General features: G+C 37.5%; 1 protein-coding gene across 5 annotated transcripts in view; it reads right to left on the bottom strand.

Annotated features, from left to right (window-relative positions):
* The window catches only part of LOC124161128 (calcium uptake protein 1 homolog, mitochondrial), a 107610-nt gene extending 93747 nt beyond the window's left edge, over positions 1–13863 (bottom strand). Inside the window, exons 1-5 of one of the 5 annotated variants that reach the window (XM_046537357.1) lie at positions 13683–13863; positions 11963–12128; positions 7160–7322; positions 1771–1808; positions 1148–1159 (exon numbers count right to left, since the gene is read on the bottom strand). In XM_046537357.1, the coding sequence (XP_046393313.1) occupies positions 1148–1159; positions 1771–1808; positions 7160–7322; positions 11963–12128; positions 13683–13693 (390 nt within the window). In that variant the 5' untranslated portion in view covers positions 13694–13863. Of the gene's footprint in view, positions 1–1147; positions 1160–1770; positions 1809–2228; positions 2392–7159; positions 7323–11962; positions 12129–12216; positions 12734–13682 lie in introns of those variants that run through there. The other 4 variants (XM_046537354.1, XM_046537353.1, XM_046537356.1 and 1 more) reach the window with 4 other exon arrangements.
* Between the last annotated feature and the right edge of the window lie 976 nt (positions 13864–14839).

Below are 14839 nucleotides of genomic sequence, written 5' to 3'. Positions count from 1 at the left end.
ATTGTGCATAATCACATGGGCGTACCCAGAGGGGGGGCAGCAGGTGGCATCTGCCCCCCCTAGAAGCACAAGTAAATTTAATTCAAAATGAAAGTTTTGAACAAATTTTCTTTAAATCCAAGAAAAGTGATATTAGTATAAAGCATTTAATTAAAATGAAAATAATTTTTTTCGAGCAAATAATTTTAAAAATTAATAAAGTGCTGTTGCAATTTTCTTGAAATTTTGGTTTTCTTAACCTTTTTTGTGTTACAACTTTAACGAACACGGCTTGCCCCCCTTTAGTTTTGATCCTGGGTACGCCCTTGCATAATCATGAGTAAAGACGTGAAAGTAAAAGCATTCAAACGACCAAGAAGTCAATTTACTGGCCAAAACTTGTGAAACCAAATAACTCTCCTAGCATTCTATGCAGAGCCAAAAACTTGAGATCCCTTTTCAAACCAAGTTCCACCTTCATCAAAGAATATAATTATCATCAGCACTGAGCACATGGGTTATTCATATCAGCCTAATTTAGTTAGCCTATAAACACAAGATGAGGTGAAGCAATTTGTTTCAAAATACCATAATGTATAAAATTAAGTAATGAAGGATGAAATTATGGATTGCCTGACCACATAGTGGCACAATGCATATCACGAATGCGTACGCAGCAATTCTACACCGAGTGCAACATCAATCCTTTAAAAAAATATGTAACGCAAATTCTGTCTTTCAAAGTAAAAATTCTTTTCGTTTTAGGCATACATTACCCACAAAAACTGCAAAAGACAAAAAATTATGATAAATGTATAATACATACTTCAAACTAATCAAGATCTTCATATAAAGTAAACTAACATAACATAACCTATCCATTTCTATAAGGATCAAACAGAACTTAAAAATTGAACCAGCCCTTCCCAAGCAAAAGTAAAAGATTGAAGCAGAAAGAATGAGTAGAATGACAAAACGGGAAGGATTGAGGGAGCTTTCATGATTAATCTTAGCAAGAGATGTTAGGTGCACTTTTCAAGCAAAGGCATAGCCTGAGAAGGGATTTATCGCATTCAGTTTTAAGCACTCTTCTAGGAAGAGAAGAATCATGCACAAAAAGAAATAGGAAATAGAAGAGATAGAAAGAATGGTGAGTTGCTGTAAATACCTCGGCGTGGTTCTGCAAACAGAGAATGAAAAGAAAAAAATAAATATGGCAGTTAGAATAACTTCTTATATTAATTTAAACAGTTGAGAGGGAGGAATGGCAAAATAAAATCAGTGAGATAGTATAGAGTTAAGATAGAAGACAGAGTGTGGGAGGGGTGGAACACCAAAATAAGTTAGCGAAATTGAAATGAAAACACTCCCAGATGCTTCATTTTATAGTCTTTTCTTTAGGTTATGATTGAATGATGAATGCACTCTTCATTTTACAATGCACAAAGGTTTAAACACTAAATTGATGATTTAAACCCAAAGAGATGAAACAAGTCATGATTTATTAAGTATTATATTAATGATTTTTACAATGATTATAATTAATAAGTGATTAAGTCATTCATTTATTTATAAAGAAATAAGTGCAATTTGTGAAGTATCTTTCTTGAGCAAAAGACTGGCTGTTAAATTGACCACAACATAATCCATAAACAATTCATATAATTAGTGCTATCATTCAGATGCTTTTAATATACACTATAAAAAGGCTGTGCGATGGGTAGATAGGTAATAAGGATGATATGTCATAAACAGAGGAATTTAAGCAACAATAAAAACTTTTCTCCCTACCTTGGGGTCGTACCGCTTAAACTGATCCAATCCAAGACCTGAAATGGAAAAAGGAAAATTGGTGTAAGGAAAGACGTCGCAACCATTTAATGCATAAAAATCCTAAATGTAAACATATATTTGGAAAAATTTCCAGCATGCAATCAAAATGGGGTGATGAATTCTAAGTTCTAAAATGCTTCGTGCCATGAGGTGGACTATATTAAACAACCATTTCATGCGCCTTTCCATAAAGAAATGTGCAACTTTCTATTTAATAGGTTAGTCAGTTATATAAAAAAGCAACAAAATGCATAAAGCAAAGCAGTGAAGGAAAAACTAAAGTCTAAGAAACGAATATTTCAGTGTTCTCTGAGCTGATTAATTGATCAATATCAGAAGTGTTCTACAGCTTAATTGTCTGGTGCAAAATGCAGTTAGTGAGCGTTCACTGGAGGCAGGTTGGGTGAAGCTTTTACCCTCTGGTTGTTTCGCACCAGGCGTCATGGATCTCAGAAAATCATCAGGGGTCATGAACACTTCATTCTCCCCATTATGATGGAACACCATCAGGGTGGCAAAGTATCTAAACACCTTGTCCGGGGTTGAATATTGTCGAATACGATTCTCGTACTCTGTTATCTATCAAAAGAAAGAAGACATGCAGTGAGGAATTCTACTCAGATGCTTTGTTCACCACACAACACAGTGGACAAGAAGAGAATGATTAGTGCTTACTTTCTACCACAGAGAAGTTATCACTCACAAAACAAACTGTCAAACACGCGCACACACACATGAAAGTTAGATGGGGAATCAGGTTCAAAAACAACTTCATTAGATGTAAAGTCACAAAAACAGCCGACAACAAAACTAAGGATGCAGAGAACATCCACCCCACAGCATCGCATGCCCTCTGAAAAATAATACATTATGTAAATAATGTGGAAGAAGAATAGTTAGTCAAGTAAAATTTATACCAGAAGTAAGCAAACTCAGGTGCAAAAACTTGGTACATGTTTACAAAAAATAGTCCACCAAATACATTAGTAACCAAATACGTAGGAGGTGCATTTTAAAAGACTCGATGAATGATGGTTCAAAATACCTTTCCTACCAAGTTCGTGCACAAGATAATGAATTGGTCTGGGATGGACATATTGCCCATGGGCAGTGTAAGTTAATGTTGATTTAAAAACTAGTGGTTAAAGAGAAAGCCACATTAAACCATATGTTTCAGAAAATTTGAAACAAGAGAAGGAACAAAAACAAGCAATTAGCAACACCATGTTTTATAAATTTTATACGTGTGCAGCTACATAACGAATTAATTCATAAAATATAAACACCAACACCTAACAATTATGACCTACTTACAACGTTCAGATGATTATGGTACCGGCTTGTGTGCATGAAGAGCAATTTCATCCATTTAAAATTAAGTTATTGATTACATTCATACAACTAATATTACACATCAATTCACTGAATCTTAACTCAAAAAATTCTTTTCCAAGACTAATTTTGAAGTATAGCAGTAGAAGACAAAACACCCAGTCCAATATTTAAAAAATAATAACATTACTTCAATCTTTTTCATTCTCCAACTACCCTACAGTTATAACTCCGTCACGCCCTATCTTCATCTCTATAATTGCAGACAAAATTGAAATGAAATATGTTACAAGAGACCCAGATGAAATGAAAGCATGTACTACATAGATCACTGCTTTAAATATTTGTGTCATTAGTTCACTTCCCATTTCCTATCATTTGCCTAGGAGATGATTTGAGATACCTCATAGGGTGAACAAAAATCACATCCTAGGGCATAGTATCACAAATTCAACCTTCTTCTTAGGATGTATCAACAATGCATGCACTAAAATATTTTACTCATATGTAACAAGAAAAATAAAAATAAAATAAGACTAAACATGAAAATGAACACTTATCATAAAAGCATCAACTCTACACAAGAAATGGAGGTCAGATGACCCCAAGGCATCCTTCTAAGAAAAATATATATAAAACCAACCTATACAATACGTTAACTTTTCATGGAAACAACATGTTTTCAACATGTATTTTCTAACAATTAAATTCATTTTAATTATCCCCATGAAGTATAACTGTTTGACATGCCAGAGAACAAGTCCTACCTCCCACATGACTGTATTTGTTCACCTTAACACTAATAGGTTTTTCTACACAGGAACTTCCACTATTACCTATATTCTAAAACATCTAATAGTCCCCAATTCCTTATTCCCATGGACAGTATGAACAACAGGACCATAAAATATCAACGGATACATTTACAAGAATCAATGCAAATCCTCAAATCCATCATCAAGATAATTTCATTTTGAAAAATCAATTGGAAAAACATCATTTATGTAATGCATTTCCTTTTCCCTTCCATTCCACCCAAATTACTGCTATTTCATCCAATGTCAAAGCATTGGATGAAATAGTAGTAATTGATTCTCTCAAGCTGTTAGCCACCCAATAATTATCGCACAAATGTTTCTCATTTTCCTTCCTACCACCAGCAACTGGCATAATAAAGTAGACAATTCCATTACTAAAGCCACTCACTGTGGAATCACAAAAGCTTTCGCAGTAGCTGAACGTAAGCCAATTCCTTTCTCTAAAGCAGTCACTTTCTGTACAACAAAAATAGCACGTTTGACCAACACAGGATAAGTGCCATGTCAATAACCTTGGGCACGAGTTGTACATTGATAGGCATCTCTTACAAAAGCATTCACTTCCTGTACAGCAACACTTAATATGTTGATTGATCAAACAGGATAAGGATGTATCACTACATACATTTTTATACAGAAACATTTGAATATAGGAACCAGCTATCTTTTAGCTTAGCTATCTTTAAGAACTGGTTAATGGATGAGGCACAATATGCAACAGAGATGAAGCACCTTATAGATGGGTAAATATTTCCAAGTCCTTTCAGAGATATTAATTCTGTATCATAATTTAACACCATAATGAATAGTGAAATAACTATAGTGAAGCCATCCTCAACTGGCCACCAAACACGTTCAAGAAAAATGGCCGCAAAAAAAACAGACAAGATGTGAGATATGCATAATAATTAAATTAGCCATTGATTCATTATCTGTTAAAAAATGGCATGATTCTTTTTTAGAGCTAGAATATTCTAATGTCATGTATAGAAGGTATAGATAAAACAACACTAGTCATAAAGGGGTAGTTGTGTTTTCATATATTTGAGATCATTAGGTTGAGGATGTTTTAGAATTGAAGAGAGAAGTTCCTAAAATATTATATGGAAGCATTTCTCAATGCTCAAAAGTATTTTGTAGAAGTAAAACTCAGGAGGTAGGTCAGTTAAGGTGGGACATTACATTTAAGTACTCTAGCGATTAAGATAGGTTTCTATGGAGTCCTCAAAAAGAATTCAGGGAGGCTCCCTTCCTTCAAGCTCTTCCCTCTTCAATTCACTATAAGGCCTGCCCACTTCCATTCTATCAAAAAATCCTATTCTCTTCCTTCATCTCCCTCATTTACCTAACATTCTACTCTCAAACACCATTTTCAACATCCTCTCCCCGCTAGGTACTCGCTCCATCGAAACCTTCTGCCTTCTCCGTATCTCATCTTAAAGCTGTCTCTTCTCGCCCACCATGTCCTGCACTTCGTCGTTCCTCTTCCTCTCTGTCCATTCTTCGCCATACCTACATCTCGAATGCCTCCAGTATTCTCTCGTCCTCCTTCCTATGTGTCCATGTTTCCACACAGTAAAGAGCTACACTCCAGATCAAACTCTTCACTAACCTTTTCCTTAAATTCCTACATGACAATCCTGTCATAAGCTCCTTCCTGTTCATGAGCATCTACGAGGCTAATACAATTCTCTTCTTGATATTCCTATTACTACATCCCTTTCACTCTAGTGTGCTGCTCAATCAGTTAAACTGCTCTACCTGCTCAAGGAGCGAATTTTGGCTGAAAAAATATGGCTGCTGGTCATCAAAGGATGTGACTGCTGACAAAGGGTAATATTAACATTACTTACACAAGAAATATATTCAGGGAGGGTGGTAGTGACTAATGGAAGTGGCCATTTAACCCTTTCGCTTCTGTGAATGTACCTGGTACGTTCACCCAGCACGCTGTTGCAAACCTATCTTTTCTTCCTCCCTGTCGTGCACTCAGCGCTTTTGCTGCATGTCACAGGTAAGTTTCCGGCGAGTGAGGAGCAGCAAAAGGGTTAATGGAAGAGGTCCTTAAGGCTGGATTTAACTGTATAAACTATGGCTTTGTTGTTGGGAGGCAAACAATTATCAGCCAACAGTTACAGAGATGAAGCTTAACTACAGGTGTTCATTTTAATTCCCTTGAGCCCCCTTTCATATTCATGAGATTTTCAAAATTTGCACCTCAAAACATGCATATGCAGTCAAAAAGAAGAAAATCATATCTTAAACATCAAATAAATCTATATTCGACTGATTCTACCAACTACGATGAACTGCTGATTTAAAACATATGGATGATGAATATGGGTGTCTAGCTGATGACCATTTGAAAATTCCCAGAGTTTTCCAGAAAGAAAAGGTTGATCTGGAGTGTAGCACTTTATGCTGCAGAAACATCCGGACACCTTTAAAGGAGGATGATAATAGACAGAAGGTGCCCCAGATGTGGGAATGGAGAAGAATTGAGAAGGTGAGGTGGATGGAAAATAGGATTGACTAAGTGCCTAACATGGTGGGTGAGGAGAGGCAGCTTCTAGATGAGATAATGAGGAGACGGTATGTTTGAATGGTGTGAGTACTGAGAAGGGAGGGGATGTGAAAAACCATGTTGAAGGGAAGAATGTAAGGTAAGCCAGGGAAAGGAATAAAGAGAATAAGATTTACAGCTAAAATGAAAGGGAGCAGGCCTTACTGTGAATTGAAGAGGAAACTCCAAATTGGGGGGGAAGACTGGCTGGGCTACTTAGCTAAATACTCTACGTAAACCTAACTTAACTGGTAAAGTACTTATTGGATAATCTAAAATTCTAGAGTTACTTTGACATTTCCCTGAAATTTCCATTGAAAATAATTTTCCCAAAAATTTACTGATCTTCCCAGTTTTCCAGAGTTCAGGAGACCCTGTGAATCCATCATCATTAAGCTATCAAATATTCTGAAAAACAACATTAAACACATGTTACTCTCTGCAGACTGGATCAGAAAATGTCTCTGCAGCACAAGCCTCCCTGTTATTTCACAAGCCTGTTAGTGCACACTCACAAAACAAATCATGATCAGGCAAAGCACAACTCATTAATCATTATTAGGGCCAACTTCAGCTGGATTACATCTGAAAAATATTAATGACTCTACGATTTCAAACTTTATCTCTTCTTTACCATCTGGCTGTTTCATTCCAGGAGTAATTGCACGGAGAAAGTCGTCTGGAGTCATGTACACCTCAGTAAATCCTTGAGCAGTCAGTATCTTCACCGTAGCAAAGTACCGGAATATCTTGTCAGGGGTTGAATAAGCACGAATGCGATTTTCATATTCAATTATCTGGAAAAGAGAAGCTGAGGACTGAAACAATGGCACAGCAAGACTGACGACAGCTAACATTTCAAGGGGACCTTTGGAAAGAAGGGACAAATCAAGTATCACTTAAGGATACTGAGACATTTGAGCCCGTGATGGAAGGTGAGTTCTGTTAAAAGTTCCTGGCACTTAAATTTGCAGAATGGCAGAGAGAAAAAGGGGAAATAACTGCAAGAGAGGATCTTTGGAGGGGAAGACATTAGAGTCACTCCACACAAGGCAACAAGGGGAAGGCAGGGTCGTTAACCCTTTTACTTAAGAGCCGATATATCGGCCCTCGCTGGTTGAGCGAGAACTGCCAGGGGCCGATTTATCGGCCCGAGTTATTTCACTTTTTTTTCGTAATTGTAGCCTTTTCAATGGCTGTAATTTATGCAAACCCCCATAATCTATCTATGGTTATAAGATATATTTACATAATCTCTATCGTAACAGGCTCAACTTTGTGGAGGTTCATTCTAATAAATAAAAGCGAACAAACTATGTATAAATCCACCAATTTATTTTTGTGGTACTACTAGTTTCGACGCAGCGGCGTCATCATCAGGTACAAAGGCTACAAAGAAACAAACATCCTTATATATCATGTGGTATCGGGAGGAAGAAGGTAGGTGGAAGGGGTGGCTGGGAAATCTGAGGTGTGTGATTGGGCGTTGTGGGAGGGTGGTGAGAGTTGGAGAGTTGGAATTCCACAACCCACCCCTCTCCAACTCTCACCACCCTCCCACAACGCCCAATCACACACCTCAGATTTCCCAGCCACCCCTTCCACCTACCTTCTTCCTCCCGATACCACATGATATATAAGGATGTTTGTTTCTTTGTAGCCTTTGTACCTGATGATGACGCCGCTGCGTCGAAACTAGTAGTACCACAAAAATAAATTGGTGGATTTATACATAGTTTGTTCGCTTTTATTTATATATTTACATCTTAAGAATTGGGAAAAAAATCTAGACGTATTAAATAAAATTAGGTAACTGAAAAATTTTTAAATCTGAAATGTTGCTAATTCTGGAAAATAGTCTTGGCAGTCTTCGTACATCCCACCTGAAATGGGCTGGCAGTAAAAGAGTTAAGGTGGCCAACCCAAAAATAAGTCATTTTAAGCTGTTGATCTAGTTGAAGGAATGCCCATCCCTTGGTAGCCGGGGCAACTATTATCAACAGAGCCACAATATAGAATGATAACTTTCACCCGTATCCCCTTCTCCCTGCAGTTTGTCAAAATGGACTCGCCAGGGGTCAAAGAATGGATATTCGTGTAGGTGTCAGAAACTTTTAACAGGGCTCTAAATAACGAATCTTTTGAAAAAATAGGCACACATATCTATAAAGAACTTATAATTACAGATCATTTATACATGATAAATGACTTTTTTAAATCAACTGATAATTTTTTTCAAATGTGTAGTGGAGCCATTCATGCACATGCACCATGTGAAAAAATTCATAGGAAGAAAAAATTAAAATTTTTCGTTCCAACCTAAAGACTATCCATCTCATTACACACATCAGATTGAATAGAGAAGACAGTAAGGAGCATATTTTAAGAACATTTTTAATTTAATATAAAGGACACATGTTCAGAAATTTCTTAATAAACTGAAACTTCCACTGCATTAACTCTCAACAATCACCCACCAAATCAAATCCGCACATCTAGATAGCCCTTACAGTAATTGATGAGCAGATTTGATTTGGTGGGCGATTGTTGAGCGTTTATGCAGTGGAGATATCGAAATGTTCACTGCAAAACAAATTCACTAAATAATGAATACCAAATGGTTTTCGAGTACATAATAGAAGAAGTTTAGGCATAGGATATACTTTGAAGACATATTTTATATTTGCACTGCTGTAAAATATTATATGAGATATAATAGATTTCTTTCAACCCCTTTGAATACTAGCACTATAAACTTACACTCACAGCTGAATGAGAACTAGCCGACTTCTAGGTAGACAAAATTTCAATGTTTATCCCCACCCACAGTGGCGGCTGGTGGTAATTTATCTAGGGTGTGCATTAGAGCAGATGTAGGATGATTTAATTATATTATGTTAATCCTAATCCATGAGCGTCATATTTCGTCGTAATAGAATACATAGCAAGCAAAACATATCACTGGTACACTCTACCCTTAAAATTGCATGAACAGAAATAATATTAGCATGTATGAAAATAATTATTCTCAACACACCTTTACAAGTGACGGTAGTTGAAATTCATTCTCTTTTCCTTACACCCTATGAGGAAGTAGTGTAGAAAACGGCTATACAGATGGCTCTGTAGACGGACTAGGATCCTGGGCGCAGGTAGTGTAGGTGGCGGCTACACCACTACACTACCTGCTAGTCAGTCACCAAAAACATGCGCGTGCGCATTCGCATGGTTTTGAGTCTGCTCCCATCGCCCCTTTGAACAGCAGATACCCCCCCGCTTACCTCATCCCGCCAGAGCTCCCTCAAGTGATCGCACAGACCGAAAATGCGCCCGGCATGATGCCACGGGATCGCACACTTGTAGAGCGGTGAATTCGAAAAGGAGATAGCTGTAGCGTTCGGAGGCTCATGTTTCTTGCATATGCAGACAGTACTTTTATCCTTCGCGTTGCAAAGGAATAGTTTTCTTTTATAATTTATTCATCTTTGGGTGTGCACTTGCTAACATGCATATACGCACGCGCCGCCACTGCCCACCCATAACGAGTCATGTGGTCAAGTTTTATCATAAACAAGGCCTTTAGTTTTGCTATCCAACTCAGCACAGAGTGCCTAATGCATATCCCAAGTCAAGGCCAAAGACAGAAAAAGGTTTTTGGGCCAGGGTGCACTTACGACCACATCTCTAATACATTTCAGAGGGTCAGGGGAAAGTTTTAACTCCATGTAACCTCCAGCTCGATTGGGCTTAGCTCCACAATTAGCTAAGATTGGAATAAGACTGTAGGGTTGTAATGACCAGTTCAATGAATAACAAAGTAATAGATGCAAAGGCTTGAAGAAATACACTGTCTCACAAATTATATCATGAAATGAGAAAAAAAATTGCCAAAACGAATTTATCTACACAATGAACATTGGCACGAAGAAAACATTTAAAATGAAGCCTTTAATGGTAACCTAGCATTACAAGAAATGACTAAAAGCAGAAATGTAAATTTCCTACTAGCAAAATACATTTCAATTTATTTCGGAACCCGACTCGTGTTCCGAAACGTCGGCAGAATGGAGGGAGACCACCCGGCTGGAAGCCCGAATAGCCTTTTTTGTACATTTCAATTGTTTACAATGGCTTATTTCTCCGGTATACCCCAAGTCAGTAGCCAGGAATTAGCTCTCGGGAAGGCTAGGATACGATAGTTTGTGTGTTGCCGGTACAGGTAATTATTTGCAGATTTGCATGCATCAAAAACAATGCATTTCATTACATATCTATTAATTTCATTTACATGACATTGAAATTTATGGTCATCTTGGTTTTTCACTGACGGAAATGTCTGCACTCATTCTACCTGCCTGGAGGGCCGATTAGTCTGTATCTTTTCTTTGCCACAAAGATAATGGTGACATCATTCTGAGTGACTTCCATTCCTCAGCTTCATGTTCTAAATCTTTCTGTGTATTTATCAATAACCTAAAGGTCTAAGTTTTGTCCTGTTGCAAATGAGAGTGAATTATGTAGTTGTTTCTTCAACATGATTCTGTGGCACACATAATGAAATGTAACATTATATCAAACTACAAGGTGTTATCATACTATACCTCCTGTTATATCAAATTATAGGCATCTCTTAGCTAGTGCTTTCCTCAATGAATGCATCCCAGGCAGTTGCCAAATGGGTAAGCTTTCAGGGAGGCAGCTTGAAGCCCCCCTCTCCCAGCTAAGTGCCTGGCTACAAGGCTATGGCAATAACATCTTTCTGCAGCCCTCATTTTTGGTCTGCTTGATTTTATGCTGGCAAGGGATTGAGGGTGCATACAAATTTTCTTTCGGCTATTCCCATCTGCTTTATTTGAATATCAAAACATGCCTTTATCTTACTCACCAATGACGGTTTGAACAGCAAATTTCAAAAGCAAAATCATGCTTCACTAAGGTGGCCCTAATGAATTCTCATTATATTAAAAATAAAACATAGATACAGGGGTTAAGTGAATGACTAGTAGTCAAAATATTTTCAAGCAAAAACATTGGTTTCTATTGTGAATAGAAAAATTGAGCGGGGATGGATTTCTCCAATGCGATAGGAGGGTATCATAAAGGTGTATGACCACACAGAATACTACCATTTACATTACACAAAAGTCAAAGAGTTCAAGCTAGCAAATTGAAGTTGGTATAAGAGGAAGGATAACATTTTCATTCACTAGAATTGGTCTTTAAACAATCCACAGGACGATAATTCACTCCAGAATGAAGATTTTACATTGAAGAGTAAAATATTTAACACTGAAAATAATATACTACATTTGGTTACACTTGACATCGTGATGAGCGGCTTACAAAGCATTATACTTCAGCAGTGACACATTTTTAAGAATTAAGAAGGCATTAAAAAGTATATTGACTATGAACAGAGTAGGAAAGGGTGAAATACCTTCCTATCTCTGAATCCAACTTTTTCTTTGGGCTTCTTTTTCCTTTTGCCGCCTTCTTCCACTTCTTTCCCCTCATGATCATGATCTTCTTTCGGGTCGCTCTCATCTATTTCATGAGGTATTCGAGAGTCGGCTTCCACAGGAGGAAACAGGTATTGATAAATCCTGAGGGAAGAAAACAATAACAAATGTGAGATCATTAGTATAACAATTTTATGTTTTCTTTCCAAGAGGAAACCTCTAAAACCATTACCCTTTCCAGTCAATAACAAGGCCGACAAGAGAGGCGCCGATGAAAGTATACCACATCTTAGTCATTTTACTGGGAGGAATCGGCTTATGTCCAAAATTCTTAAAAAACCGTTTTGATCCATTTGATGAGAAACCAGAGTAAACCAACATTCGCGTCTGCTTCTGCCCATTATAAGCTCCATATTTCAACGGATAAGTTCTAAAGCTGTTCGCTAAGTAGACACCGAACGGTCTCGCAAACAACAGGGCCTTTATAACATCTTTTCTAAACATGATGTTTTCTTATGAAGCTACGTAGCACAAACTAAACGCCAGAGAAAACTCCACTAACAAGTCAACGAGAACATCTATAACATCGCACGCGTATAATATTACATACTGTAAATGCTGAATACACCAAAACCTTCAAGTAACTTCAACCGGAGTGAAAGCTTTAAAAAAAATAGCTTTCAAAACCGAACGCGGATCACCTTCACCTAGTTACGCCCAACGGCCATGTTCAGCTATGCTACTGCGCATGGAATAACAGAAAATCGATAACATTTAAAACTTAAGCGGGAAGGTAAATTTCACTATCCGTTCATACGCGAAGTATTGACGAAGCATTGAAAGGTATGAAGGTGTCTAGTTTTCCACGTAATGAAATAAATCCTGACAAATTGAGACCATTGTCTTGCCAGCGACAAACAAAATAACGGCCAGAAATTAATGCCCATCCTTCAAAGAAGAAGTCAAGTAAGAAACTCGAACATCAAATACTCACATTAACACTCCATGTACTAAATTGGACTATAGATTTCAATACGGCCAAGGCAATCAATCAGTATAACTATGACTAATTATATTAAAAAATCTGATATTTTAATCCGCTTTTATCGACGTGATCATAGATATAATTTGATAAAGTGAGTAACTCTTGATGTAGATGCATTGATGCAGATGCACTATAAAACATCTACAATTGAACCAAATAATTAGGGAATAACCCTCTGTACTCCCAAAACAGTACACCTAGTGACAGTATGGCATCTCTGCAAAACAAAAATGAGGTAGGTAACAGAAAGATTAATATTACCTAGGTAGTGTTTCAAGCCCTGCCAAGTCACATTGGTAGATCCAGAGAGGGGCTACGGGGGCTATAGCCCTCCCCTTACGTATCCAATTTACACTAGATAAAATGGTAATTTTGTTAAGACACCCATCTCTGCTGGGAGGTTACCCCCAAGGCTTTGCACCTAGCCCCTCCCCCTTGTCCCTATCCTGGATCTTGTGCTTTTAAGACACAATAAAAAATTAACTGCCAGCGGGGAAGTATGTTATGTTTTCATTTCAAAAATGCTCTGAGAAAAATGGTTTTAAACATTTTTAGTGATCTACTGCAGTTATAGAGCACATGAGATATTTCTCCTAGCCATATAGATTTGTAATTTGTAAAGTAAATATTTAAATCATACATCTGAGTTTTACCTAAATGGCATCTTAAGTTCTCATGAGCTGCGGTTACAGACAGCTGATTGCTTTATAATGCGGCCCAATACATTGGGTCCTCTATCCTTTAGGACTCATTTCTCACTATTCTTCCCGATGGTTTTCTTTTCCCTGGCCACATGCATATTTGACGCTTACACTTCCGTAGTAAGGCACTTCCTCAAACTCCCATTATATGGCACAGAGCCTTCCCTTGGTGCACATAACTGCAAGGGAAAGAAGAACTCTAGTTGATGGTTCACAGATGTTGAACACAAAGAAGGTAGCACACAAACCCTTAAAGTGGTGCAAAAGAAGTGCTTTTCGGTAAAGCATCCATGTGCACAATGTAGAGTTTTAGCAAGATTTGCTCAAGTGAGAGCAGTATAACTGAAGAATCTACAATGTAAACATTTCTGAGAGCACTCCAGCTAGATCTCAGCCAGATCTCAGCTAGATCTCAGCCAGAGGTGTAGCCCAGAATTTCGTTTGGGGGGAGGGGGGGGGGAAACCAGGGAGGGAATTTTTTAAAAACAGGGAACTAAGTAATGGGTTTTAAACTAATTTTAACACTTTTAATAATCAAAAAAACTTCATTTGTTAAAGAAATATTTTGTAATGTTAGTGGTGGTTCTCGGCTATTGCTCTGTAGAAAACATTTTCACTCAACGTTTCACTCCTACTGGGAGCGTTATCAAGAGAATGGAAAGAATTAATTCTCGTCCCGAGCTTTTATATGTTTTTCGTTACCCATATATATGTTATATATGTTTCTTCAGACGAAAATTAAATATTTTGTAAATTCATGATTTTTCAATAATTTGTTTTCTATATTATGAAGGAAAATAATTTCATTTTTATATTTGGGGTACATATAGGTCCGGACCCCCTTGACCCCCCTTGGCTACGCCACTGCTCTCAGCTCTTTTCATACAGCTGCTCTCATGCAAGAGCAGCAGTATGATCAGAAAGACTGATAGTATCTTGCTAGACTGCTCTCGCTCTATCAAGGTGAACAGATAAAGTATCTTCTCTCGCCTGAGCAAATTAATCCTTTCAGCAAAAAAAGGATAAAATGTGGAGAAAAATTTACCTCTAACTCAATTCAAAGTTATGCGGAAGAATGATCAGGTGCCTTCCCACCATCTCAATTGAAT

The sequence above is a fragment of the Ischnura elegans genome, chromosome 6, assembly GCF_921293095.1.
Source record: "Ischnura elegans chromosome 6, ioIscEleg1.1, whole genome shotgun sequence".
Lineage (NCBI taxonomy): Eukaryota > Metazoa > Arthropoda > Insecta > Odonata > Coenagrionidae > Ischnura > Ischnura elegans.
Note: the sequence above shows the minus strand (reverse complement) of the source record. Positions and strands in the feature narration are given on the sequence as shown.